The 25,686-nt window shown below is 38.0% G+C and overlaps 2 protein-coding genes across 2 annotated transcripts; one reads left to right on the top strand and one right to left on the bottom strand.

The window, feature by feature from the left end:
* The first annotated feature begins 1,935 nt into the window (after positions 1–1,935).
* On the top strand, positions 1,936–14,507 carry elmod2 (ELMO/CED-12 domain containing 2). Its single transcript, XM_088341805.1, has 9 exons — positions 1,936–2,066; positions 3,897–4,046; positions 4,289–4,317; positions 8,749–8,846; positions 8,927–9,056; positions 9,594–9,727; positions 9,796–9,864; positions 11,566–11,699; positions 13,432–14,507. The coding sequence occupies exons 1-9, from the start codon at positions 2,009–2,011 to the stop codon at positions 13,584–13,586; spliced, it is 957 nt and encodes a 318-aa protein (XP_088197931.1). The 5' UTR covers positions 1,936–2,008; the 3' UTR covers positions 13,587–14,507.
* ucp1 (uncoupling protein 1) lies at positions 13,900–25,686 on the bottom strand. Its single transcript, XM_088341806.1, has 7 exons — positions 25,526–25,686; positions 23,605–23,742; positions 22,038–22,248; positions 20,457–20,654; positions 18,231–18,332; positions 16,594–16,774; positions 13,900–14,121 (listed from the first exon to the last, which is right to left on the bottom strand). The coding sequence occupies exons 2-7, from the start codon at positions 23,728–23,730 to the stop codon at positions 14,007–14,009; spliced, it is 933 nt and encodes a 310-aa protein (XP_088197932.1). The 5' UTR covers positions 23,731–23,742; positions 25,526–25,686; the 3' UTR covers positions 13,900–14,006.

Raw genomic sequence — 25,686 nt, 5'->3', positions numbered from 1 at the left:
TATCTATCTATCTATCTATCTATCTATCTATCTATATATCTATCTATCTATCTATCTATCTATCTATCTATCTATCTATCTATCTATCTATCTATCTATCTATCTATCTATCTATCTATCTATCTATCTATCTATCTGTATCACAATTCATATTATTCATGTTACAAAAAACTTATTGTATTCTATAGCAATAGTAGGCCTACTGTAGTAATAACTATTGATGTGTATGTTTTTTTCAATCAAGATTTTTGCCAAGTATAATGACTTGAACGATGTGATTTATTTGAATGACGTAGAAGTGCACGCTACTATAAGTAAATGCACCATCGTTACTTTGGTGACACCTGATAGCTAATTCATAGATCAAAATAAAACAGTTCCTTCCTCTGTTGCAAACTTGCTGCATTCAACGACAATGTATTTATTTTTGTTTGTTTTGTACTTTAAACTGAAATCATTTAATGTGACCTGCGAGAGAATTCTGCATAAGAGAAAAATGAGCCAAACAATGGCCTGCAGTCATAAATATGTCCGTTGAATTTCGCCAAAACCAGGCAGCACCTGTAAAGCAACCTCTGTAGCTGTATTTTCTGACTACTGTTATCAACCAAAGCTTTCAGGGAAAACCCACTCCAAGGTTATTTTACTTAAAATAAATGTCAAAAACGGGCTGTTTAAGGCAATAAGAAAATAACATAATTAAAAAAATAGCACCTAGGTGTCTTTGGTGAAGTCTGCACTAGTTTCCCTGAGTTGATTAAACTGTCGTGGAGATGAGGTAAACCATGTTTTGCAAAAATCAGGCACTACACATCAACGGTTGATATTGTAGTTTGGTTTACAAAATAGAAATGCCAACTATTTTTTTTCCTCCAAAAATATCTTTTTTTACAAATTTAAATTTAAAGTGTTATTAATGGATATTTTAGTTACGCTGATTACAATTGTTCTTGATTTAAAAAAAACATTATTATTAAAAATATGTACGGAATGATTTAACGAAACACATGTATAATATATTATTAGTAACGTTTCCCACTTGATGTCAACCACCTGCTGCCTGATGTTGGGCTAACTTGACTGGTGTTAAACCAAACCCTCTTTGTAGATTTTGGTATCGATCATTGTTGGTGTATTTCACGATCAGGTATAAAACTGCCGGGATTTGGCTCCAGGTTTCATTATTTATCTTTAGATTGTGAACAAGAAAGGAGAAAGTGATAGCAAACTGATATCAAGGAAAAATCAAATGGGCATTACTCTTTTTCTGACGTACCAAATTTATATACAACATAAGGCAGCACGGTGGCGCAGTGGTTAGCGCTTGTGCGGCACAGTTCATGTCATGGGAACCTGTCCCGGGTTCAAATCCAGCTCCAGACTTGTGCGGAGTTTGTATGTTCTCCCCGTGCTTGCGTGGGTTTCCTCCGGGCACTTCGGTTTCCTCCCACGTTCCAAAAACATGCATTTCAGGTGAATTGGCCGGTCCAAATTGTCCCTAGGTGTGAATGAGCGAATGAGTTGTCTGTCCCTGTGTGCCCTGCAATTGGCTGGCAACCAGTTCAGGGTGTCCCCTGCCCACTGCCCGCAGATGGCTGGGATGGGCTCCAGCCCCCCCGCGACCCTAATGAGGATAAGCGGTACGGCTGATGAGATGAGATGATGAGATGTATAATATAACATGTTAAACTACATAAATAAACACATTTGGAAAAAAAATATGGTGTAAGATTTTTTTGTATTTTGTAAGGGAAAATACGACAGTTTGTAGGAGGTTGACAGGTATGCATTAATTTACTTTTCTGGCCCCCGTGCTAAAATAAGCTTGAAACCCCGGCCTTTATACTGTTCCAAACCATGGTCTTTGCCCCTACTAGCTTAATCTTAATGTACACAGGCGGGTCAAAGACCCATTTCCGTTAACTGCAACAGGAAGTGTCGCGATGGCAGCGACGACGTCTTGCAAAGTGCGCTAGCATGTACTGTACTGAAGATTTGTTGATTCTGGATGCTCGATCAAGCTAGGCGCTCTTTGTTTTTTTTTTATTACAGCAGGAATAATAAGGGTGAGAAAAACTCAACTTAACGAGACACATTTGTTTTCTATAAGTGATTATTTGCAGTATGTTTATTCACGTTAGTGTAGCTAAATATGTCATTTTTTACCATAGTAGCCAGTTGTTGTCCAGACAAAGCTTTCGCTGTCATAAATTGAAATCGAATTTCTGTTGGTCTCGGGCAAAAGGCTTGTCGCTTAGTGTTGACAATTAATACAGTATTTTCGTGCGGTTTTTTTAATTGCAATGTTAGGTTTCAATAATTTAAGTGCAAGTTTTTTTCAAAGTATGTCCAAACAATATAATGCTTTATGGGTCTTTTAGTCTAAACTGTATTCTATGATAATTGAAGATGATTTGGGAAACAATAGCCACCTGTTTTTTTTCCATTCCGGGGGGTAGCTATTTTGAGAATGCTGTCGACTGAAGATGACGTCACACATGTTTAGGTGATGGTTAACGGTGATTGGTCGTTAGTAAAGCATGCGCACATGTGATGTCATCTTCACTTGACATCGTTCTCAAAATGGCTACCCATGGAAATGAATATAAATACTGTATGTGGGTTTTGCTTATTAACTCATATTCTACTACTTTAATGTTATCAAAAATGCTGTGTTTTAGGCGATTGGTGCACATAAAACATAATAATATTAATGCTAATAATAATAATACTAATACTAATAATAACAATGAAAATTGCATGACTGATAATTTTTGTCATTGGATTAACAAAGACGATTTATAACATAGGGTGTGTTTAACTATATAATATATATATATATATTTTTTTTTTTTTTGCTCTCACAATTCAATGTCCATTCTGACTTAATATTTGCAACCATAATTCTCAAATGAGATTTTGAAATATATACACATATATACAAAAATACAAAAACCTTTTAAGCATTGACTCTAGGCCCATCTGAGCTGATTTAGGTGTTTTGCACACAACAACAACTAACAAGCACACAAATCTAAAAAAAAGTATCTGACAGGTATATAGAAAATGTTTTATTTTTTAGTTTTATCTTTGCAAATTCATCTCATCTCATCAGCTGCACCGCTTATCCTCAGTAGGGTCGCAGGGGTGCTGGAGCCCATCCCAGCAATCATCGGGCAGTGGACAGGGGAAACCCTGAACTGGTTGCCAGCCAATCGCAGGGCACAGAGGGACAGACAACTCGCTCACCCATTCACACCGGCCAATTCACCTTACATGCATGTTTTTGGAATGTGGGAGGAAACCGGAGTGCCCGGAGGAAACCCACGCAAGCACGAGGAGAACATACAAACTCTGCACAGGAAGTCTGGAGCTGGATTTGAACCCACGCAGGAGGTTCCCATGACATGAACTGTGCCGCACTTGCAGTAACCACTGCGCCGCCATGCTGCCCTCTTTGCAAATTGTTGATGCTAAATGTTATTGCACTTTTTTCGCTTCACTATTTGACGATGCACTTACAACTAACGTCAATCTCAAAAAACTTGTAAATACTTTGTAAATATGTATCGTAATATTATCTTTTTTTTTTTAAATTTCTTTGAAGTCAGTAATCCATAAAATTAAAGTCCAGTATGCTCGTACACAGCCATTGTGCCACCTGAAAAGGTATTAATTTATGGAATGATTTAGATGATATTTTATTGTTTCCTTTTGTCAAATATTGTTTGATGTTGTTTTTGGGCCGTGCCTAAATAAAAAGCCACAAAGACTTAAAGTTATATAACTTGTTATCCTGTGCCATGTCTAATCTCGTTGTGAACAATGTACATTTACGTTATAATCAATGACAATAATAAAATTTCTATTCTGTTTGTTTTTTCTTGGCATTGCAGGAAGTATGCTGATGTACATTTTTCAGTACCTATATACAACGTACCTGAGATACTGGCTCAAGTGGCTCATCAGGCAAGCAACTGGGACTTGCGAGCTGCAGAGGATATGCTCGGGATACGGGCCCGGTGCGGCCAGAACAATAAATACGGGTATGAATAAGCTATAGAAAATTGTTGTGTTTTATCAACCATCATTTTTCAGGAAAAATGTGTTTGTCAAACCATTAACATTGTGCTGTTCTGATAACACACACATTGGGAAGGATTAATATTTTAAAAACAACAAAAACTTAAAATTAACCAATTTGTACATGGGTTTGAAAAGATATATAATTAATACATTTTTCGAATCTTCATTTCTATGTCTTAAAACTATTTTGGTGTTGTTGCAGAATACTCACTGACGTCATCAAAGAGCAAGGTAAGAACATTGTACTGGACTGTCTCAGAAAATTAGAATATTGTGATAAAGTTCTTTATTTTCTGTAATGCAATTAAAAAAACAAAAATGTCATACATTCTGGATTCATTACACATCAACTGAACTATTTCAAGCCTTTTATTATTTGAATATTGCTGATTTTGGCTTACAGCTGAAAAAAACTCAAAAATCTTATCTCAAAATATTAGAATACTTCCTCAGACCAAGTAAAAAAATAATTTTATAACAGCAAAACTAAATCAAACATTTGAAAATGTCCATTGATGCACTCAGTACTTGGTTGGGAATCCTTTTGCACGGATTACTGCATCAATCCGGCATGGCATGGAGGCAATCAGCCTGTGGCATTGCTGAGGTGTTATTGATGCCCAGGATGCTTCGATAGCGGCCTTCAGCTCATTTGCATTTGTAGGTCTGGTGTCTTTCATCTTCTTCTTAACTATACCCCACAAATTCTCGATGGGGTTCAGGTCAGGGGAATTAGCAGGCCAATCAAGGACAGTGATGCCATGGTCAGTGCACCAGTTACTGGTGGTTTTGGCACTGTGGGCAGGTGCCAGATCATGCTGGAAAATGAAATACTCATCTCCATAGAGCTTTTCAGCAGATGGAAGCATGTAGTGCTCTAAAATCTCTTGGTACACAGTTGCATTTACTCTGGACTTGATGAAACACAGTGGACCAACACCAGCAGCTGACATGGCTCCCCAAACCATTGCTGACTGTGGGAACTTCACACTGGATTTCAAGCAACTTGGATTTTGCTCCTCTCCAGCCTTTCTCCAGACTCTGGCGCCTTGACTCCCAAATGAAATTCAAAACTTGCTTTCGTCTGAAAAGAGGACTTTGGACCACTCTGCAACCGTCCAGTGCTTCTTCTCCATAGCCTAAGTCAGACGCTTCTTCCGTTGTCTTGAGTTCAGAAGTGGCTTGACCATGGGAATACGGCTATTGTAGCCCATTTCCCGGACACGTCTGTGAACTGTGGCTTTTGATACCTGGACTCCAGCTTCAGCCCACTGTCTTTGAAGCTCCCCCAAATTCTGGAAGCGGCTCTTTTTCACAATTTTGTTAAGGCTGCGGTCATCTCTCTTGGTTGTGCAGCGTTTCGGGCCACATTTTTCCCTTCCAACAGACTTTTTGTGGATATGCTTTGAAACTGCACTCTGTGAACTCCTCTGGACAGCAGTCAGATCAGCAGTCTTTCCCATACTTGTTATTTAGTTTCTGAACCAAGCTGAGTGTTTTTAAGGCTCAGGAAACCCTCGCAAGGTGTTTCGAGTTAATTAGATGATTCAGGTGATTAGTTGAATAGCCTACTTGTATACTTTTTCATGATATTCTAATATTTTGAGATAGGATTTTTGAGTTTTCTTTAGCTGTAAACCAAATTCAGCAATATTCAAATAATAAAAGGCTTGAAATAGTTCAGTTGATGTGTAATGAATCCAGAATGTATGACATTTTTGTTTTTTTAATTGCATTATAGAAAATAAAGAACTTTATCACAATATTCTAATTTTCTGAGACAGTCCAGTATGTCGTGATAGGCATTACCAGTTTCTGTAGTCATCTTAGCTAATATATAGCATGATGGGGGAGCCTTTAAACCCACTTAGCCGCGGTGTAATTATCAAAAGGACAAATGTCTGCACTGTAAACAGGACCCTCTTGATTTGTTTTCTATTACACTTTGACTCAGGTTTAAAATATAGTGACCCCTCTTCGTATGAGGTACTCTAGTTGTGAGAAAATATGAGATTTGAGTTCTATTTTGAGCAAAAGATCTCGGGCAAAATACTAAAGAAAATCAAAATTACATACGATTTTAGATAGATAGATATATACTTTATTCATCCCCGTAGGGAAATTCACACTTCCAGCAGTCTACCCCGTTGTTTATTAACAGATGAACATGATGCCCTAGGGGTGCTTGTAGCGAAGTGGATGACGTCACGCCAGTCCAAAAATTCGACATCCCTGCGGCAGATGGAAAACTTTTCTTTGTGAAAATCCAGGGATACACCACCTCGTGTTAGCAAGTCCGCCTCCTCTCCGATTCCCCCCGGCTTTCGTGTCTCTGTTTAGCGGCGTTGAAGCCGGATTGCTCCAGGTAGCTCCGGGTGGCTAGACGTTAGCGTCCGGAATGCTAAACGTGAGCCACGTTTCCGCAAAACACAGCAACTGCGCTCCCTGTGCGCTTCGATGTTTTCCACCAGCACTCGATGATCTTATTTGGTCGTGAGTTCGCATTTACCATGATTACGGATGGTACCGAAGACTTATAACGCCGCTAGCCGCTTCGCTAGCTCCGGCTTTCCTTCCACGATAGGCACCTTCATCACGCCGGCACGAGAATTTTTCAGGGCAAGGAGTTGAAATTCCTTGAATACACGCATTTCTTGTACGTTAAAACCCATGTCCATAGGATAGAAGTAATCCATAGTGTAGTTGTCAAAACGGGAAGAAAAAACACCGAAGATAGGAGCAGACAATAAAACAATAGGGCAGCTGCTGGAAAAGGCAGCCGCTCGTGGCAGCGCCGCTTTTAGACACTATCACTAGAGGCCCAAGTGCCTGAGTCTGCTCACCGCCAGCCTCGACTCATCCCAGTAGGCACGTGGCAGAGAAGGTAACATTTACAATTAAACAAGAGAGTTGTTGGGTAAGAGTGAGGAAATTGCTGCTTTCATTGAAAAAAAAAAAAACACCCAGAAAAAGTGGCAAACGGTCGCGCTACAGCTATTTTTAATGACACTTCTCCGTATGCGTTTTCTTTAACATTTTGAAAGAGAGGCAGAGAAAATCTTCTTGGCTAGGTATTTCTTCAAAAGACCTCTAGAAAGTGAAAGTGTTGCAAGTCCAGCTAAAAGGACAAAAGAAGTTAAGAAAAGTAAAAACTGAATCAGTAAAATGGGTAGAGGGCCTTTTGGGGTGGACTACAGGAGCTTTGCAGGCAGGTCTTTCCCAGAGCCATCAACAACATCTTGGGAGCAGCCGAAAAGGCTTCACGCTACCTTTGGTTGAGGAGGTGGGAGGCATGGCGTATTGCGCTACCTTGACACAAGTCAGGGAATTGGTCACCTTCGGCTGGGTCGCCTGGGTGAGGGTGTCTGACCAAGACCTGAAAGACCCGATGTCCCTAGGAGAGTCATTAACGATGTGTCAAGGTTGCACCATAAGGTGTATTATCTAATAATCTAATAAGTCAAGTCATATTTGTATGGCCCTTAATCACAAAGAGTCTCAAAGGGCTGCACAGACCACAGATTATTGCACACCACAGACTATTTCTACACCATCTCCTGATCTAAAATTTACATGAGGGCAAGGAAGAACTCAAAAACCTCAACATAAGGAAAATGAAGAAACCTTGAGAAGGGACTGCACATGAGGTAATCCCCCTTCCAGGATGACCAGGCTGCAATGGATGTTGTAATAACAAATAATACACATATATCATCAACATGAAATATAGGTCATTCATAAACTATGGAATAGAAGTGTGTTTTTAGCCTAGATTTAAACTGTTCCACTGAGGTTGCAGATCGAATCTTAAGGGGGCAGAGCATTCCACAGCCCCGGGGCCCGAATGGAGAATGTTCTGGACCCTGCTGATCTCTTCTTAGCCCTTGTGACCAGTATTTTCAGAGCGAAGGCTCCAGACCGGAACATAGGGGGAAATTAAATCTGAAAGATATGAGGGAGCAAGTCCATGAATGATTTTGTATAATACCAACAGAACCTTAAAATCACATCTTAAGCTAACAGGGAGCCAAGTCAGGTTAGCTAAAACCTGGGTAATGTGATCAAACTTTCTTGTCTTAGTTAAAAGCCTCGCTGCGGCATTTTGCACCTTCTGCAGGCTCTTGATTTTGGACTTCGGTAGACTGGAGATAAGTTCATTACAGTAATTGAGACGGGAGGTATGAATTATAATCTCCGTATCTGACTGAGACAGCATAGGGTGAATTTTAGCAATGTTGCAAAGTTCTAGTAATATTCGTAACGTGTGTTTGAAAGGACAGAATGGGGTCAAATGTGACACCTAAATTTTTGATTGAGTCACTCTGGGTGATATTACATTTGTCAATGTTCAGGGCAGTTTTTGAAAACATGTCACAGCATTTAGATGGACCAATAACTAACATTTTGGTATTTTTCGAGTTAAGGCGCAAGAAGTTGAGTGACATCCATTCTTTTATCTCAGTGAGGCAGGCCTCCAAATTTCCACAGTTTAGTGTGGCAGAGTCCTTTAGCGGAAGATATAGTTGAGTGTCATTTGCGTAGTGGGCTCTATCACATGATTGCCACAGAAAAACTGCAGTTTTCATTTTCTTACTTATCTTCAGTCGATGTGGAACTAAACATTTTTATTTTGTGTTTCCATGTCTACCTCTCCCTCCACAGCTTCTGCGAAGTGCCGTGGAAAGCATAGAAGAAAACTTAGAAAAACATGTGGAGCAAATAATGAAAGAGAAGAACATCAAAGTGCAGACAAATCCACTGTAAAAGCCATAAAAAAAGATCAGTCAAGGGACTTTATGTTTAAATAATGACATAATGATGTAGTCTCTCTTATGTGTAGTTTTAAAGGAAGCTTGCACACCACGGTTCTGCAGATAACGGGATACAAGCGTCTGTACACATCTGTGGAAGATGTCAGGAAGGAAGCTTTTAGCCCAGAGAATCCACAACATGAGTCTATGCTCTTGAAGGTATGTACAATGGAAATCAACCAAAAATGATTCACTTCCCAGGGAATGTTATCCTAATCCCAAATTTTGGATATGAATACGATAAAGCCTGTCAATACTGTTATAGAAATGATCAAGCATTCTGGAAGAGTTTTGATATAAATTCAAAACTGAGTCTCATAGTGAACGTTGATTTTAACTTTCGAAATAAGGTTTTGTTTGTTGTCATATTCTTAATGATATTCTTAATATTATTTGTAATTTGAAATATAAATTTTATGTACTAAATTAAAACAAAAACGATCAAAAATGAGGGGGAGATTTCAAGGCGAACGGGAAATCAACATGATTATGCTGCTCTAGATTTTACACATGTGATTATTTCTCTTGTGTGATGATGAGATGTGATTTATGTTGCTAAAAATGCCCTTTTATAGAAATCTGATTACAATTAGGGGGTTTGGGCTCCCCAATTTTGAAAGAATAAGTTGGCGAAAGTACATAAAATAATACCTAAAATAAAAACAACACTACCTAACACTTTTACATCACCTTCAGCTTTGGGAACTACTCATGCCGAGCGTCAAGCTGGAGTCCAGGGTGACCAAGCAGTGGGGCGACATCGGCTTCCAGGGGGACGACCCCAAGACGGATTTTCGAGGAATGGGCATGCTGGGACTCAGAAACCTCCTGTGAGTTAATTTTTCGTCCGTTTTTTTGCAATGCAGACTCTTCAGTTTTGCGTTTTCTTCTTTCACAGCTTCTTCAGTGAACACTACACTCATGAAGCTCGCCGAGTTTTGTCACATGCCAACCATCCCACCCTGGGGTGAGACACTTGCATCGTTTTTCTTTTGCTTGGCTTTTATGGTTGGTTCATTAAAATGGCACTGCGCATAATTAATCAGAGGTATTTGCTTTTTGAGGTGGTTTCAAAGCTAGGATAGAAACTTGAAACACAGTATTTTGCTTTTGAAATCCTTCCCAATTGTAGGCATGGAGGTTTATTGGGTTTTTAATATTGGACACCTGCAAAGGAGAATGCATGGAATGCAACTTTGTTATTTTGCCTTTTATTGGGCACAGTTGTTGTTGTTTTGACTTTAATGAACTGTTTTCATCTTTGTACTATTGGCCAATAATGTTGCTGTTCTTTGTTGACCAAAAGGAAAGGCTCTTGAGAGGCTTTTTTTTTTTAAATCAAGTTGGAATCTTATCTAAGGTTTAAGCTCTCACCTGTTCCCCTTGTATGTTTAATTTGAGTTTCTACTAAACTATAAACTTAGAGCAACAGAGTTTAATATTTAGTGCTTCTAGTACAAAAAAGTTTCATTCACAGGGTTTGTATGGGTGCTTGAAATCCTTGAAAATGCTTGGATCTTAAATCTGATTTTAAAAGGTCAACTAAATGCATGAATTTTGGGTGGAGTGCAATTCTGATTTAACCAATTTAGACTCACGCCAAAAATATAAATTAAAATAAGTAAAACAAAAAGAAAAAGTTCAGCAGTCTCCAAGATTTGCTTTTGAAATCCTTCCCAATTGTAGGCATGTAGGTTGATTCTAAAATTAAATACTAATTAAAAATATTAACTTTCTGGTGCTGTAAATGATAAAATGCAGAAAAAAATAACTATAATTCTGATTTAACCATTTTAAACTCACGCAAAAATTATAGATTAAAATAAGTAAAACCAAAAGCAAAAGTTCAGCAGTCTCTTAGATTTGCTCTTGAAATCCTTCCCAATTGTTGGCATGGAAGTTGATTCTGTTTTTGATATTGGGCACGTGCAAAGGAGAATGCATAGAATGCAACATTCTGCTTCGGAGCAATTAAAATCATTAAAATGAGTCCAAATTAGGCAATTTTTTCTGCTTTTTATACATACAGTACTTTATTTATTTTGTTTGTCTTCCGTATTGTACTCCATTATTACCCAACACCTATAGAGCTCTTTCCGTGTGACCTTTGAAGCTGCGTGTATACTGTTCAAGCACAATGGCAGAATTAATGTCAGTTTATAAGATTGTAGATCACAAGTAGAAACATCTCAAAATGCCACAAAGTATGTGCTAGCAGCAAGATAGCGACTTTATTTTAGTCATCAAAGTCAACAACAAAAAATGTTCTTTTGGATTTCTTCCTTTGGATTTACTGAAAAAATTGAAAAAGTGCTTGAATTTGGACTTGCAAAAGGTCTAGGAACCCTGCATTCAGTTAAAAAACATTGATTTGAATACTAGGCAAACATACCTGAAATATTATATCAATGTTAATTTTTATTAAAAAAAATCATAGATCGAGAAATCTGTTTTTCTTTTACATAATGTAATCCCTACCAAAGGTCGCCGCCATGTTTGCCTGGCAACTTGCTGCTCCACTGTGCTTTGTGGCACTGGTTTTTGTTCGCAATAGACAAAACAGTGCCAACTAGTTGGAAAAATATTACACTCTGGTGCTTTAACAGTAGCTTTTGTTCTTGTTTTTTGGTGTTTACAAAGTCCCTATGTAATTTGTCATGTTTTCCAGGTACTCCTATGCTATTGTGGGAATAAACCTGACCGAGATGGCTTACAGCCTTCTGAGAAGCGGTGCCCTCAAAGCTCATTTCTACAACACGGTGCCAGGATCCCCCCAGCTACAACACTTTCATCAGCTGTACTGTAAGTACATAGAATTCTGAGACAAGTCTCAATATTGTTGAGAGACTGAAGTGGATAACAAACTTCTTTTGTCACATTTTTTGTCAATAAACCAAGAACATAAAGACAGTCCGCAGCTACATACATTAAAGGGACAGTGTGTATTGTTTGACCATTAGATGTCACGGTCTTTTGTCGTACAACTGAAAACGAGTTTTAAAAAAAAAAATACAAATTATGGAGACTCAAAGTGACCAAACCGCACCATTTTTCCAGTGTTCTGCTAAGTTTTATTGTTTTTGGGGTCCCTTAGCTTCGTAGCAGGAAGATAATTGTGTCCATTCCTTCTAGGTGAGGCTCGCGTTATGCAGAAAAAATGCATATTACTCAATGTACAAGTATTTTAAAATTGCACATTTACAGTAAATTATATAGTTCATATATTTGTGCTGCAGCATGGCAGCGCAGTGGTTAGCGCGTGTGCGGCACAATTCTGAGGTCATGAGATCGAACCTTCCTGTGTGGAGTTTGCATGTTCTCCCCGTTTTTGCGTGTGTTTTCTCCCACATTCCAAAAACATGCATATCATGTCCAAATTGTCCCTAGGTGAGAATGAGCGAGTGACTTGTCCGTCCCTGTATGCCCTGCGACTGGCTGGCAACCAGTTCAGGGTGTCCCCTGCCCACTGCCCGAAGATAGCTGGGATGGGCTTCAGCACCCCCGCGACCCTACTGAGGATAAGCGGTGCAGATAATGGATGGATGGATATATTTGTGCTTATTATTCAAAACCATACATATTTTTTTAAATGATAATTTTTTTTACCACAAGGGAAGCGCAAAATAATACGCGCTATTCAGTATTTTTAGTGTTGCACTTTTTACATAAACAAGTATGCGTTCTGTTTAGTGCTCTCTCAATTTTATAGAAATCTTGTGTTACATAATATTTTCAGGGGGAGAAAATAGTGCCTTCTTTGTGGACTATGATATTTTTGGGGTTAGTAAAACAGTGTTTCGTTGCATATAAACATACTTAGAAAAATCAGTTTCGGGATAACACTTTATCAGATTGTGTGCATTTTTTAAGGAAAGCAATACTATGTTTTTAGTCCCATCATTTTGGCTATTTTATGTATTATACAAGTTTAAATAGCGCATCATTTTCCCTATTTATTTTGAACTGTTTTATATGAAGTCCCCCCCCAAAAAATTTCTGTTTTTGTAGCTTGCTAGTTTTTTATCTGTATATACTGTATATGATGCAGAGGGGAAGCAAAATAAAACACCCATCATTGGGAATTACAGTAAAATCTTGTTATTCAAGTCAGGTCACATTTATTTGTATAGCCATTAACAACAACAAAATCTCAAAGTGCTGCACATACCTCCCCTGATCTGAAATCTACACGAGGCAGGGAAAATAAATAAATAGTGTGTCTTAAGTCTAGATGTGAACTCTTCAACTGAGGTTGCAAATCGTATCTCAGAAGATAGAGCATTCCACAGCATCAGGAACCGAATAGAGAACACTCTAGTGTCTGGGGATTTCTTCTTGGCTCTTGGAGTCACTAGTAAACCAGCATTTTCTAAGCGTAGGCTACGAGCAAGAACAATATTGTTGGGTTTTATTGTAGGAATACAAGTTAAAAGTTTACAATTGTATCTTATATTTCTTGACCTGTTAAGTGTTGACATTAGCATAGAGAGAAAATGCCATGCAGTTTAGTTTTTTTTTCCATTTCCTGTTCCAGGCTACCTGGCGTTTGAGTTTGATAAATTCTGGCAGGCGGAGGAACCCGAAAGCATCATGTTATTCAACCAATACAGAGAGACGTTCCACAACCTCATCCAGAGCCTTTTGAAGGATCCCCAAGTGTCTTTGAGTCTGAAAGCCCCATTGTCTTAGACTGAACACAATAGCAGTTTGGACGCCTTCTTGGAAGTGGACTGAACGAGACCAAGCACATACTTCTGAAAGTAAGAGATAAAAGCCATATTATGATGATTATATTAAAAAACGTATTAATATTATGGTCAACTAAACAATAATAATAATCATTCTTAAAATAGAAAAACGGACTTACTTTCCCATCTCAGGATTTTGAATTTTATATTGTATGTTAGCAATAGTGAGAACCAAATATTTTTTTCTATTTTTTAGGGTGTTGTTCGGACATTGTATGATTCTGTTGTAAATTGTAAAGAAACACTCAGTAATATGTAAAACAGTAGAGCTCTGTTTATATCTACTATTCTTCATATAAACAACTTTTAGATGTAAGTACATTTTGGCAGAACATGGTTTTAAAGTGCAAATGTCGCAGACTTAGTTGGAGGTCTCGAAGCGCTTCTTGGTCACCATCATGGCGCGCTTGATTTGCTCAAAGGAGACGAACATGACGATGTTCCAGGAGCCGAGCCTCAAGAAGGAAGGTACAAAGCTGGAAAAGCACAGAATAGAAATTTAGGCCTATAGTAATGTAGAGATGGACTATACTTCTTATGAATGTATTTATTTCTGTACTGTACAAAAGTATTTAGTAATAGAGTAGAAAGATTAAGACATGATCCGAACGGTGGGAACAGCAGTACTGTATATTAAAAGTCAAGTGACATTTTTTTCTGTTTAGAAATAACCAAGCATTTCACAGTTAAAATTTCAGCTCCTTAAAGGTGTTGTATGAAATTATATGGAACTTTCTTACTCGATGACGCCATCTTCTGGCTTGTGTCATCATGACAGCCTGTGTCAAGCTCCTTATGTTCCTCGTGCAAGTACGTGCATTTCTTAGAAATGGTTGAATAAATTGTTTTTTATCTGGCTGTGGGTTTGCGTTTGAACTTTACTTGAAACAGGCCTCATCTTACTTTCACCATTTTCATGCTAAACGGCGGTGCAGATGTCCAGGGTCCTATTCCAGCTACTGCGGCCTCCAAGTGCAGAGTTTGCATGGTCTCCCCTTGCCTGCGTGGGTTTCCTCCCACATTCCAAAAACATGCATGTCAGGTTAATTGGTCGGTCCAATTTGTCCATAGGTGTGAATGAGCATGTGAATGGTTGTCTGTCTCTGTGTGCCCTGCGACTTGGCTAGTAACCAGTTCAGGGTGTCCCCTGCCCACTGTCAAAAGATAGTTGGGATTGGCTCCAGCACCCCCACGACTCTACTGAGGATAAGCGGTACAGATAATGGATGGATGTATTAGTCAAATATTATACAGTGTCCCTCTAATGTCAGGGGTCTCAAACTCAATTTCTTGGGTGGATGCTAGGATCTGGTTGATACAAAAAATATCTAAAAATAAAAAAAACATTAAGAATAATAGGAAATATATCAATATGTAATAAATGAATCCATAATTTGCATGGCCTAAACTTACATAAAAGGGAAAGTGTGTACTTTTTGACCACTAGGTGTTGCTGTATTGTATAGTGCTAAAAGCACAAGGAAGAATACCAACTATGGAGACCCAATGTCACCAAACCCTTTTTCCTCTGATTTTTTTGTTTTTGCCCTGTCTTTTGCAACGTTTTGGGGTACCCGTAGTTGCAAGATGGTGAACAAATACATCAGCTCCCTCTCCGTAAAGCTCATGTTATGTAAAATAAATGCTACTTCGTTTAATAAGGTCTGTCAAGCTGTTTGTCTACAACTTGGACTCGGGGAACATGAACTGGAATTTATTTATTTGAATTTTCATTTTTTTTAGGAAATACTAATAGGGAACAAGAAAGAAGAAAATTAGGCAAAAGAAGAAAACGTGAATAAAAAGAAAAGGGTAAATGAAAGAGAAAAAACAGGAGAATGGAAAAAAAGATAGAAAAGGGAAGAAAGAAGGTAACCTCCTGGCAGTCACGAGTTTGAGACCCCTGCAGTAGACATATTTAAAACTGCAGATTTTTTTTTCGTGCTTCTCAACAATATCCGGTGACCCTGATCTGGCCTGTGTGCTAATTTTAATGGTCGTTAGTAGGGGAGCGTCTGTACTTCCGTGTACTGCCGTCCATCATGGTGTCGTCATGTGGTTAGGTGACGTGTGTGTGCAAAGGGTCAATATGTTTGACACCTCTGTACTATAGCATGAAAGCAAATAGCGTAGCGCCGGTGTTGTGCCGAAAATAGTCCCCCGAAGGAACCGGAGCTCCACAGTGGGGTCCCGGCAGCAACGGCCTGGCTATTTGGGTGGTTGTGGAAAATAGAAGCAAGTAGGGAGAGGACCCATCTGAGCATCCCCGGCAGAGGACTGGAGGATGCTGCTTGAAAGGGTGGGAAGAAATCCCACTTGAGAAGACAGAGCTATGCCCCTGCTCAATAGTATTGCCCTGTACACATTGGTTAACTGCTGTTAAAAGTGTTGATGAAAAATGTTCAAACCTCATATTGTTAAATTATGATATAATGAAATTGTTAATGTATTTAATTGCAGTTAAAAGTGTCGATAAAAATTGTTCAAACCTCATATTGTTAGAATATTATATAATTAAATTGTGAATGTGTTTAATTGCTGTTAAAAGTGGCAATAAAAATTGTTAAACCCCCCCTCGCGCATTTGAAGCTAGTATACCTTGTAGAAATCACGATTGAGCAATATTGACTTTGGCGAAAAGACCAAATATGTTTTAAATTCATGCCTCTCTCCAAACGTCACTAAAAAGACTCCGCCTTTTTATCAAGGTAGATTTGTGTCTTAATTATTCAATAAAAAAAGTTTTTCAATCCAAATATATTTTTTCGTTAAAAAAAAAAGTTTAAATGCAAAAACAAAAAAAAGTAATTTGAAGTGTTTTTATTGGTGTAGACACTTGTCACTCAAACATGTCTGACCAATGGCGGGGGGGGGGGGGGTGATTTTCGGCACGACACCTACGCCAGTTTATCCCAGGTTCTAAAGCAAACACTTCTTTCCAAACTCACCCCTTATAAAAAGCCGTGGGACCTTCCTTGGTCATCATGGTCCAGGCACAGTTAATGGCGCTTCGGTAGTGACCAGGCGGCGAGTTCATATAGCGCGTTTTCACGACGTCTACCGGGGAAGCGATCACGGTGGTGACGAAACCGGCGCCGAAGGCCGACACAAAATGACACGGTAGGTTGTCTTTAGGGAAAGGGAGGAAGGGGGGACACGGCACGTTACTTTAAAAATGTAATTAGTTATAGTTACCACATCTCTCAAAAAGTAACCAAGTCAGTAACCGAGTTACTGTATAATTCAGATAACTAGTTACCGGGGAAAGTAACCGTTACTTTAACAAGAAGTTGTTAATTTCCTGAGCAGTATTCGAGTCCGTTAAATAGAGCAGACGGGTAATTAAGTGTGTTACAGAACCTAGTTGTACCTTAGCAGAAACAAATGTATCCTACGCTTAAAGTGCAACCAAAAGAGTTAACAATATAATAAAATAACAATCGGTAGTAAACAATATTAAGTGAGTTTAATCAATTATATCTAACTCGAATCGTCAGTTTCAGAGATGGAAATTCCGTCTCTTTTTAGAGAGCCGGCCTTTTTGGCTTGACTCACTAAAACGAGCCGGCTCTTTCGACTCCCTAATGACTCTTCAGATTGTTATTGTTGTTTGATCTTAAAATTACCATTTATTGTTTAATATTATGAATGATTGACCAGCTTGGTGGCCTTGGGGGTAGGGCGCCTGCCCCGAGACTGGGAGGTTGCAGGTTCAAGCCTCGAGCCTCGGCCGAGTCATACTTAAGACTTATAACATTGGAACTCACTGCCACCCTGCATGGCGCCCGGCATTTAGGGGTTGGAATTGCGTGGTTTGGTCACCCACTGACTCCCAACACACCAGTTGGGTTGAGCGAGGGGCTGGGAATCCCCTCCTCGGTATCAATTTCCCAAAAAGTGTTAGACTGTTCTTGACTCTAGCCACCTCCCACTAGGGGGATATGGCTCTGGTATATATATGAATGATTTGAATTGAGGAAAAATAAAGTAAAATCAACACTTAAACCGTAACTTAGAAGAACACGTGAAACATAAATTAAAATATTTAAAATGTACAAATAAAAATACAAAAACATTTTAAACTTTTTTTCAAATCCATGTCAACAGAACAGAATCCCTAAAAAATGCATGTTGATCAATCACAAGAGAAAAATAGCGTTCTGAAGGAAACTGGCTCTCGATTGATGAGAATCCAGCTCCTACTTCCAAGAGACGGCTCACAGAGCCTTTTCGTTCGGGAATAACACAAGTAGATTGCTGTACCACCAATCCGCCTTTTCTTTTAGCGCATTATTAGATACTGTATTCGTAATCGCTATCTAACTATATAGTTGTCGCTATTTTTAATGGTGACATGATCCCAAAAGACGTAAACAACTCGGAAAAGATTTAAAAACCGCTACGCTATAAACAATGTCAGGTGTGCGGAGACATGCCGCTGTTTGCGTTCTGCAGCCAAAGTAACAGGTAATGAGTTAGATGACCCCATTACTGAAAAAAATAACGCTGTTATTCCTAACACTGGACACGAGTGAGTCTTGTAAGCCCTAAAGCAATGGGCCCGGTCCTTGGGTGCGTGCGTTACCTGACATGAGGCGGTGCCGCAGAATGGCTTCTTTGATGAGGTCGTAGGTCACCAGCTCGGTGCAGTTGACCAAAGCGTTCCTTGTGATGTTGGGCAACGTGCCTAATGGACAGAAAATGAGAAGAAATACTCCATGAACACACGATGGACCGTTTGTATAAATAAATAGATACAAATATATGCCATATAAATAAATGGACACATAAATACATTTGGTAAAACCTTCATTAATTAGGAATTATGTTATGCATTTTGTCATTTATTTAATCATTATTTTAATTCAGTGTTTGATTTGTCATGTGTTTTTGTTGTGTATTTTATTGTTTATTTCGTCATGTATTTCATAGTGTATTTTGTTGTATTTTTCCGTTTATTTTGTAGTTTATTTTATTGTGAATTGTGTATTTTGTCATGTATGTCGTCGTTTATTTTTATGTTCATTTTGTCGTATATTTGTCAAATCGTTTTTTTGTTTATTTTGTCATGGGTTTTATCATTTATTTAATCATTCATTTGTTACAGTATCAATTTAATCATGTATTTTGTCCTTTTATCATGCAGTGTCTTTTGTCGTATGTTTTGTCATGTATTTTATCATGTATTTTATGTTTTTCCTGGTCGTTTATTTCATAATTTATGTTGTCGTCTGTTATATTGGGTATTTTGTTTATTCATGTGTTTTGTCATTTATTTTAGTTTTTTTGTCGTATATTTGTCATGTAGTTTTTTGTTTAATTTGTCTATTTTGTTATTTTTTTACTCTTTTATTTATTTCAGTATTTGTTTTGTCATGTATTTTGTTGCATATTTTTCGTTTATTTTGTCGAGTATTTTGTCCTTTGTTATACCATGTTGTTTGTCCTGAATTTTGTTGTTTATTTTATCATGTATTTTGTCGTGTATCTCAATGTGTATTTTGTCGTTTTTTTCATAGTTTATTTCGTTATGTATTTTGTTTGTGTATTTTGTTGTTTAATTATGTATTTTTATGTTTATTTTGTCATATATATATATTTATATATATATATATATATGTGTGTGTGTCATGTAGTGTTTAGGATATTTGTTTTTTCTTTATCTTGTTATATATTTTGTCGTGTATTTTGTCTCATAAAACAAAAACAAGGGGTAGGTCAAACTAGCTCAGCTTTTCATACATTGGTTGATTAGTGACGAACAATCCGTGCACTCGCCGATCAACCAATAGGTGAAAAGCTCAATCAGTTTGACCCGCCCCTCATTAACACTTTCCTTTGGTAAAATGCAGGACAAAATGAATTACAAAATAAATATTGAAATAAATAATAGCATGATGAAAATACTTTAATATATAAATAAAACACATTTACATTATATGTTCAGCTATTACATGCTTTATTTATGTGTTCATTTATTTATACGGCATATATTAATAGGTATTTATTCATATATTTCTACATATAGCACAGGGGTGTCCAATCAGGCCCGTCAACAGATTGAATCCGGCCAGCGAGATGTTGCAGAGAGAAATGCAAGAAAAAACGAAAAGCAGTTTGAAACATGTCCACTGGATGTCGCCAAAGCCAGGCCAAGCCACTCACACAGACACTGTAGCTGTATTTCTCCCTGTCTCTCTGTCTTTCTATCTCTCTCTCCGTCTGTCTCCCTCTCTCTTTTCCCTCTTTTTGTGTCTCTCTTTTTATTCTTTCTGTCTGTTTCACTCTTTTCTCTCCCTTGTTCTCTCTCATTTCATATCTGTGTGTGTGTGTGCCTCTATCTCTTTCTGTCTCAGTCTTGATTTTTTCATGCTCTATTTCTCGTTCTCTCTTTTCCCTGTTTCTTTTTCACATCTCTTTCTGTCTCTCTCTCTATCCCTCCTTTTCTCTCTCTTTTTGTCTTTCTGTCTCGCTCTCTCTTTTGCTCTCTTTCTATTTTGATCTTTATCCCTTCCTTCTCACTTTCTATCGTTGGCCCTCTTTGTCATCTCTTTCTCTCACTCTCTTCCTCCCTTTCTCTCTATCCTTTTCACTTTTTATTTCTCTTTTTCTATCCCCACTCTTTCACTCTTTCTTTTATCCTCTTTTTCTTTCTCTTGCTCATTCTCTTTTTCTTCCTTTCTCCCCTTCTTTGTTTCTCTTTAACTGCTAGCCCAGCCCCAGTCCGAATGTTTGTCCTACCATATGGCCCCAGAGCTAAAGCGAGTTTGACACTGTTTATATAGGGGAATTGGACTTTAATAGAACGTACCTTTCCATAGTCCACGTAGTCCTTCATTTTGGAAGATGTGTCTGTACGCCTGCATGGTGCCGCTGTAGCGCCTCGCCACCCCGTCCAAGTTCATCTGCGCCTGGAATCGAACCTTCACCACATCGGTCGGCTGAGCGAACGATACCGCCATGGCGCCCGTCGTGCAGCCGGCCAAGATGCGCATCAACACGCTTGCATCTGCACCAGAGATATTGGGAGTTTAACTCCTATAATTTATATCCACCTAAATAAATATGAAATATAAAGAAAAATGCCTTGGGCCTTAAAGGGACACTGTGTAATATTTAGCGCTATCTAGCGGTAAAAACTATTGATTAATTCATAAACCAAAATGTATTTAAATGTGCTTCGTTAAACTTGTATGTCGAGAAATTGGCATTCATTTTATAAATCATGAGCCCCATCTAAAGGGAGCTTACATAATTGTCTGACATCTTGCTGCTACGGGTATCCCCCCCACCCCCGAAAAAAAAAATAGTAAAACTATGAGAAAAATTCAAATGACCAAACTACTGTTTTTCTTCTCATTTTTGCATATGCTTTTTGTGCGTGTAGCCGTAGCAGCTTGATAGCAGACAATCATGTCAGCTCGCTACAAGTGAGGCTCGTGTTATGTAAAATAAATGCAAATTGCAAGATCATATGATTTCTATAATGCTTTTTATGAATCAATATTGTTTTCTTTTTAATGCATGGGATTTTTTTATCAAAAGGAAGTAATATACACTCGGGCTGCATGATTAACCGAAATCTAATCGATATTGCAATGTGACATAGTGCGAGAGTGTAATCTCAATACGCTGCGGTTTGAGGCTTGTGTGAGCAGACATAAACCCTAACAAAGTATCCCCAAAAGAAGGCGCTGTTTTCTTAATAAAGCTTGTCAAAATGATTAACCTTAGTGTTGTCTTAATTTTTACGAGCATTTTTGTCATTTTTTTATACAGCTTATATGGAAATGTGAATGAAAACAAAAGGTTATTTCTCTACTGTTGGGACAATCTAGAAAAAGAACATTTAGAGTTAAATAACATATCAATTAAAATTGAAAATCGCAACGAAACTGCAATACTGGTCTGAAAAATAGCAACTAGGTTTTTTCCTAAAATCGTGCAGCCCTAGTATACACACTGCCCCTCTAAGACTAAAGGTCATTATTCTCTAACAGAGTTAACGCTGAGTTCAAGCTTTAAGTTTCTAATCTATAGCATTTACTCTTTTGTATCAGTCAGAAGATATTTTTGAAAAATGCTTTTTTTTTGAATGTGCTTTTTGTGCCTGCAATTTATTTCAGGGTATCCTTATTTTAGGGCTGTCTATCAAATGCCATCCAATCTCTTTCATACATTAAAAAACAACAACTCAATTAATAAGACGATGAAAAGAATATAAACCCTACCCCAACAATCTGCCTAAAAATAATGTAGCGGGGCCACGAGTAACCTTGTCGGGAAAAACATTCAAGGGACGCTCATCTCCACTGAGAGGAATGATAGTAAATGACCACAGTGAGCTTTCACTCCTAGAGGTCGAATTTTTAAATCCATCATAATAACGTACTTTTTTCGCCCCCTGTGTAGAAATCTCTGACGTTGTCGTAGAGTCCGATTCGCACCGAGGCGAAGCAAACTTGCCGCTGCAGGCCGGCCACTAGGCCGTTATAGAGGGAGCGCGGCCCCTCGGTGCGGATCATAGTGCTGATGGTGCCAAAAACGCCTCTGTAGCGGATGGACTTAGCTTCCGCCGCCGCCACCTTCTTCTCGCCTTGGATCTGGGCTCCACAATAACAACACTTTTCATACACTTGCACGCCAACAGGCAAGTAGGGCTGTAGCATTTAGTCGACGTTGTGGACAAAAAAAAACCCGATAATTAAAAATAGTCGACAGGTGAATTTATTGTTGACTCTTGTCGCCAGACACGATTTCTCAACAGAGAGGCATTGTTACATGACTATAATCTCCGCTGGGAGAAATGGTACGCTTACCGAAATTTCTAAAGTTCAGATACGACGAAGAAAAAGACTAATTTTAAAGCAGACCTTGCGTATCATGGCAGTAGCTCGGTGACACAAACATTTAAAGAGTCTTTAAAATTCTAGATAAGAAGTCACATCATTGTGTTAGTTTGTAGAACTTAAAAATTTCATTCTTTTGAGAACTTAAATAAATGTGCACAGTTGGAGCTTATTTATAAATGCTTGCATCAACAGGCCCCTCGAGTACATAGTGAGCGCACGGTTCCCCTCAGGGCTGTGGGCTCCAGAACCAAAGGAGCTCAGAGAACTGTCAAGTCCCGAGGCGGAAAACTACTTTTGGACAATCAGCTTTTACTGTACAAGGCACTAAAGCTTGAAACTGTTTACCCACTGAACTGAAAGAAGGGCCAAACTCGGTCCTTTTTAAACATAAACTTTAAGAATTTTTAAGTCAGAGGTCAGATATGTGTCCACCTGTAGCCTCTGCTATTGTGCTGTTTTCTAATATTGTGTATTGTATGTATGTTTTTATCTGTAAAAGCTCTTCTGGGGACAGACGTTAAGAAATAGCCTTGGCTTAAATGTTATAGTATGTAACATGAGTTTAAGGAGCATATTTGTCTCTTTTCAAATGAACAAAACTTAAAACCTGAAGACAAAATAACTTGAAAGAGAACAGCGCCTTGTACAGTTAAACATACCGGAGTCTGACTCGCCTCTGTAAGATTCATGTAACGTTAAAATCCAACATAGTTTTGATCACATGTAACGTACATTTTATATACGTACATTTCGCTATAAAAGAGAACTTGAGCGTTATGCTATAACTGCAGAGATAAAAATCCTTGCCTGATTTAAAATGATTATGTAATTGGCTGTCCCTGTCATTTATGGGTTTAGGTCTTTAATGACTGAGCACTGCACCTAATTGGTTTTAAATTTGTATTTCATTTTGGTTCGAATCCGCAGCATGTTCAAAATTGTTGTCTTTTTTATTGTACCCTGTTTTTCTCATGTTAACATTTTCCACAACTTTAAATCAACTTCATCCTCAATTTAAGGAAAACAATAACAATTATCCCTTCATTCAACTAATTGTTTCAATAGTCTGTGACCAGTCGACTTTTAAAATAATCGTTAGTTAGTTACCTGCAGCCTGACTTTGGCTGTGTCCAGCGGGAAAGTGACGATGTCTGCGATGCACGCTGCTGCCCCTGCGCTCGCCATCTTCACGGCTAACGGAGGGGGGACGTCCGAGGGTTTTAGGCCCACCATTTTGTCCCCAATCTGCAAATCACACATACACATGTCAGGGATCACCAATGTGGTATTTGCGGGCAACAGGCAGCCTCCTAAGAACACCTGAGAAGCCCACCCCGACCAGTCCTGAGAATAGTTCATAAGTGATGGCCCATTGTGATTTTCTAGGGAATTTGTATGAGAAATCAAAGACATGATTCATGCCTGTAAATCAGTGGTCTCAAACTCGATTCACTGGGGCGCCGCTGGAGTTAAAGTCTGGGTCCCACAAGAAAAGGTCCAGTAATGGCATTCCACTGTTCTCAAAGATCTTTTTTTTCTTCAGACAAAAAAAAAGATCTAAAAAAACAGCAACATATAAACTTGAAAAAAAAAAATATGTTATTGGAAAAATCTGTTTAACAAACTTGTCTGAAAGGCGAAAATCATAAAATAAATCAAATAAAGTACAAATCTTGCTGATTTTAATTATTTTCTTATCTTACTAAAGGTTTGAATGGGTGATTTTTATTGGCTGAATTTTATTCATTTTTGCAAAAAAAAAACTAATGTAGAAGATCATGTTAACTTTATAGTAATATCCCACTGTTCTCAGCTCAGGGATGCTGCTGGAAATATGAATTTCCCTTAGGGGATGAATAAAGTATCTATCTATCTATCTATCAAATGTATTAACTAAAATAGTTTGAATTTTAATATTTTGTAATACATTAATATGTCCTAAACCATTTTTAGTTCCACTGGCAGATATTTTTTCTCCATTTAAAAAAGTTCCCGCAGATCCTTGAAAATTCTTAAAAAGGCATTGAATTCGTTATTTTATAAAGAAGGCCTTAATTTGCATTAAAATGTCTTTAATCCTCTTAAAAATGTGAACACATTATTAGGATTTATATTTGTTTGAACTAAATAGATTTAGCTACATTTATCAATGGTGTTTTTAAATAATTCACAGATTTATTTTCGCGGCAACATGGCGTCACCACAATAATAGAACTGTCAAAACGGTGATGTGGTTTCAGTCGGGCCTTTCAGAGCAGATTTAGCAGTCAGTTCGGACAGAAACGTTTACTATGGACTATGGGAAAGTGTACATTGAATGAGAAGTGGCTGCCTGACCAACGTTTTTCACCATGGCTAAAAGCTGTGCAGTCATTTGTACGTGGCACAGTATATTGTGCGCAAGAAACATTTGTTTTTTTGTTGTTGTTTTTTTCAATTGTGTTTTTTGTCAACTTGGTCTTAAAAAATGATTTGAAAAGGCGTTAAAGTCTTAAAAAGTCTTGAATTTAACTGCCCTTAAGCTACATGAAGCCTTTTCTAAAGTACTACAGTAATTTGGTTATTTTTTTGAAAAATAAAATAAAATAATAATAATAAATAGTAAAACTTGAAAAACAGGTTAAAAATACATTAAAATCCCAAATTAAGGCATAATTATAAAACAAAATCAATACCCTGAATTACTTGCAGAGCCATGGTTACCACCAATGAAAAAAAAAACATCATACTGACAGTTTAGGCAACATTCAACCTTTGAAAAAATGAAATATTTTCAACCGACAATGTACTTTGAGAAAACTTTCAAACAACGTCGGGAAACACGGTTAGATTATTAAATGAACCTCCGGTGTTCATGGTCCACACTGATTATTTGTACTCCTTTTTTCTATCTTCTATGTAAACATTACTGTATATTTTCATCCACCAAAGAACACATTTTGACATTGTTAGGATTGCCTCAATAAATGGTAGCAAACGCCCTTTAGTATGTGAATAAATGTCATAATAAACAAACCAACAAACTTACATGGTGTGAATCGTCACTTCTCAGGTATCTCCGGGCAGGATTAGCAGATTATAATCCATAAAGGGTTGGTCAATTGTGGGTTGGCTGTGTTATTTATGTCTTTGGGCCCCCGCCCCATTGCTACGTCTTTACGATTGACGGAGCGAGAGGCGTTGCCTACC

Source organism: Urocampus carinirostris, chromosome 8 (genome assembly GCF_059441175.1).
Source record: "Urocampus carinirostris isolate Australia breed hairy pipefish chromosome 8, RoL_Ucar_1.0, whole genome shotgun sequence".
Taxonomy (NCBI): domain Eukaryota; kingdom Metazoa; phylum Chordata; class Actinopteri; order Syngnathiformes; family Syngnathidae; genus Urocampus; species Urocampus carinirostris.
This window is presented reverse-complemented; position numbering and strand designations above follow the sequence as displayed.

Coding starts and splice junctions, on each gene's coding strand:
- elmod2 (XM_088341805.1), top strand. CDS start 2,009: ATGCTCGATCAAGCTAGGCGCTCTTTGTTTTTTTTTTATTACAGCAGG. Junction 2,067..3,896: donor TTACAGCAGGAATAATAAGG/GTGAGAAAAACT, acceptor TTGGCATTGCAG/GAAGTATGCTGATGTACATT. Junction 9,057..9,593: donor ATGAGTCTATGCTCTTGAAG/GTATGTACAATG, acceptor CATCACCTTCAG/CTTTGGGAACTACTCATGCC.
- ucp1 (XM_088341806.1), bottom strand. CDS start 23,730: ATGGTGGGCCTAAAACCCTCGGACGTCCCCCCTCCGTTAGCCGTGAAG. Junction 16,775..18,230: donor GCGGCACCGCCTCATGTCAG/GTAACGCACGCA, acceptor CTTTCCCTAAAG/ACAACCTACCGTGTCATTTT. Junction 14,122..16,593: donor CCCACGGCTTTTTATAAGGG/GTGAGTTTGGAA, acceptor GTGCTTTTCCAG/CTTTGTACCTTCCTTCTTGA.